The following is a 2,773-nucleotide window of genomic DNA, read 5'->3' on the forward strand; positions in this document are numbered from 1 at the left end:
CGAGAATTGGCCTTTACATCAATTGGATATCAAGAATGCATTCCTTCATGGCGATCTTCAAGAGGAAGTGTATATGGAGCAACCACCTGGTTTTGTTGCTCAGGGGGAGTATGGGAAAGTCTGTCATTTGAATAAGTCTTTGTATGGCTTGAAACAGAGCCCCCGGGCTTGGTTTGGAAAGTTTAGTGAGGTGGTTCAAGAGTTTGGTTTGAAAATGAGCAAATGTGATCACTCAGTCTTCTATCAACAATCAACCGCTGGCATTGTCCTCCTTGTTGTATATGTAGATGACATTGTCATTACAGGAAGTGATTATGCACGGATCTCATCCCTCAAGTCTTTCCTGCATATGAGATTTCATACGAAGGACTTGGGACAGTTAAAATACTTTCTAGGAGTAGAAGTAAATCGAAGCATGAACGGAATTCTTCTATCTCAGAGAAAGTATATTCTTGACCTACTTGCAGAGACTGGAAAGTTGGCAGCAAAACCCTGCAATACCCCAATGATTCCCAATGTGCATCTTATGAAAGATGATGGTGATCCTTTTGATGATCCAGAGAGATACAGGAGGATAGTTGGGAAGTTAAACTACCTCATTGTGACTCGTCCAGATATTGCATTTGCTGTAAGTATTGTTAGCCAATTCATGTCCGCGCCTACGGTCAAACATTGGGCAGCTTTGGAACAAATTTTATGTTACTTGAAAGGAGCTCCTGGACTCGGCTTATTGTATAATAATCATGGACATACTCGTGTTGAGTGTTTTGCCGATGCTGATTGGGCTGGATCCAAAATTGATAGAAGGTCTACTACGGGCTATTGTGTATTCGTTGGAGGAAACTTAATATCATGGAGGAGTAAGAAGCAAAATGTTGTATCTCGATCTAGTGCTGAATCTGAGTACAGAGCTATGTCACAGTCTACATGTGAGATTATGTGGATACACAATCTTTTAACTGAAATTGGATTGAAACATCGTACACCAGCAAAACTTTGGTGTGATAATCAAGCTGCTCTTCATATTGCCTCGAATCCGGTGTATCATGAAAGAACTAAACATATTGAGGTTGACTGTCATTTCATACGTGAGAAGATTCAGGAAAACTTGATTTCCACCGGCTATGTGAAGACCGGAGAGCAACTAGCTGATTTGTTCACAAAGGCACTAAATGGAGCTCGAGTTAATTATCTATGCAACAAACTGGGCATGATCAATATCTATGCTCCAGCTTGAGGGGGAGTGTTACAGAATATTGTAAAGATATTCTCTTACCTTATATAGCTAGCTAAATCATAGAAAGATGTGTAGGATATTTACTTACCTTTGATAGAACCTCTAGTGATTGTATATATACATGTACTTCTTAACATAGTGAAATACAAGTTCTTCTATTCTCATATTTCAAATAGCATTCTTAGTTGTGAAGTATTTCTCTGAGCTGAAAACACCTTCTTTGTTTTCCAGTCATTCAATCTGAAACCAACGGTTGCAACAAGGCCTAGTATTCAGGGTCCTCAGACTAATCTCAGAGTTGCTGCAATTTTGGAGAAAGCAAAAACAATTCGCCAGGTCGGTCTCTCTCTTTCTCTAGATATGTGTGTGTGCACGCGCACACAAACAAGGGCATAAATGCAAATCAAATGAGCATCTGCATATCATTGGTGCTAAGGTTTTCCATGTTATTACAGGCCTTTGCTGGAAGTGATGAAGAGGATGACGAGGATTCTTGGAGTGATTCATGAAAAATCTAGCACCATGATAAGTTGTTGGACACATTCCTAGTGCCATGGATTCAGAAGAATCTCGACCACATTCTCAGCGAGTCAAGCTGATGGTGAAATAGATTGGAAGTCTCTTCACAGAATTTTCCATGCTTTTCTCACCCCTTGTAAAATACTCTTTCCCTCCTCTCTCTCTCTCTTTCTGTCTGTCTGTAGCATGTAGCCAATTGATATTTGATAGTGTTGTCTCCAAGTCATAGTATGGTAAGTATATTCAATCATGAGATTGCGTGCAAGCGCGTTGCTATTCATTTTTCATGTAAAGGTAGCTATATATTGTATTTCTTGTTTACAAGTTTTAGTGTAAAGGTCTGGTCAATTTTTGTATCTACAATATAGTAGTGGCTTTGATTTGTCCAAGATTGAGAGAGTATATACGCTGCAAGTGTTGAAATTTATTGTATACGTTAATCAAACAGTTCTGTTGTGTATAAAAATACTGATATTATGCCCAGGTTCCTGGACTTGATGACAGCTCTCTATTACTTTGATAGAAATGCCGGCATCTTCAATTGCTTTTTTCAACTTGCAACAATATTGGCAGGGAGTAAATCTGGAAAAGCATTTGTCATTTGCATATGAAGATGTTCACAGGAAAATAATTTATCCTGCTGGATATGGAGCTTAAGAAATCAATATCCGTTTGGTCATTGATAGTTTTCACTTTTTCGGAGTTTTATTCCAGGAACTTGTTTGGACATAGAATTGTTTTAAGTTTTCGGAATTCAATTTGACGTTGAATTCCAAATTTTTTTGGAATTCGGAAATTTTTTGAAAGTTATTTCCACAATTTTCACTTCAAACTGCTCATAAAAATTCAAAAAAACAACTCTAATTTGCATTATGTCCAAACTGTTACAAAATAAAATAGAGTACTAACTTTAATATTCTAAGGATGCTTAAGAGAGAGGATTCAAGAAGGGTATATGAGTAATAACCTTTTCACTTATTTATATGTTTTTCACTAAATTAAGGGGTTATCTATATA

General features: G+C 37.5%; 1 protein-coding gene across 2 annotated transcripts in view; it reads left to right on the forward strand.

The window, feature by feature from the left end:
• LOC102601152 (protein SCAR2) overlaps nucleotides 1-2,239 on the forward strand; it is a 16,827-nt gene extending 14,588 nt beyond the window's left edge. For both annotated transcript variants that reach the window (XM_006367785.2, XM_006367786.2), the window contains exons 10-11: nucleotides 1,469-1,573; nucleotides 1,693-2,239. In XM_006367785.2, coding sequence (XP_006367847.1) covers nucleotides 1,469-1,573; nucleotides 1,693-1,746 — 159 coding nt within the window. In that variant the 3' untranslated portion in view covers nucleotides 1,747-2,239. The remainder of the gene's footprint in view (nucleotides 1-1,468; nucleotides 1,574-1,692) is intronic.
• The last annotated feature ends 534 nt before the right edge of the window (nucleotides 2,240-2,773 follow it).

Source organism: Solanum tuberosum, unplaced genomic scaffold (assembly GCF_000226075.1).
Source record: "Solanum tuberosum cultivar DM 1-3 516 R44 unplaced genomic scaffold, SolTub_3.0 scf00962, whole genome shotgun sequence".
NCBI lineage: Eukaryota > Viridiplantae > Streptophyta > Magnoliopsida > Solanales > Solanaceae > Solanum > Solanum tuberosum.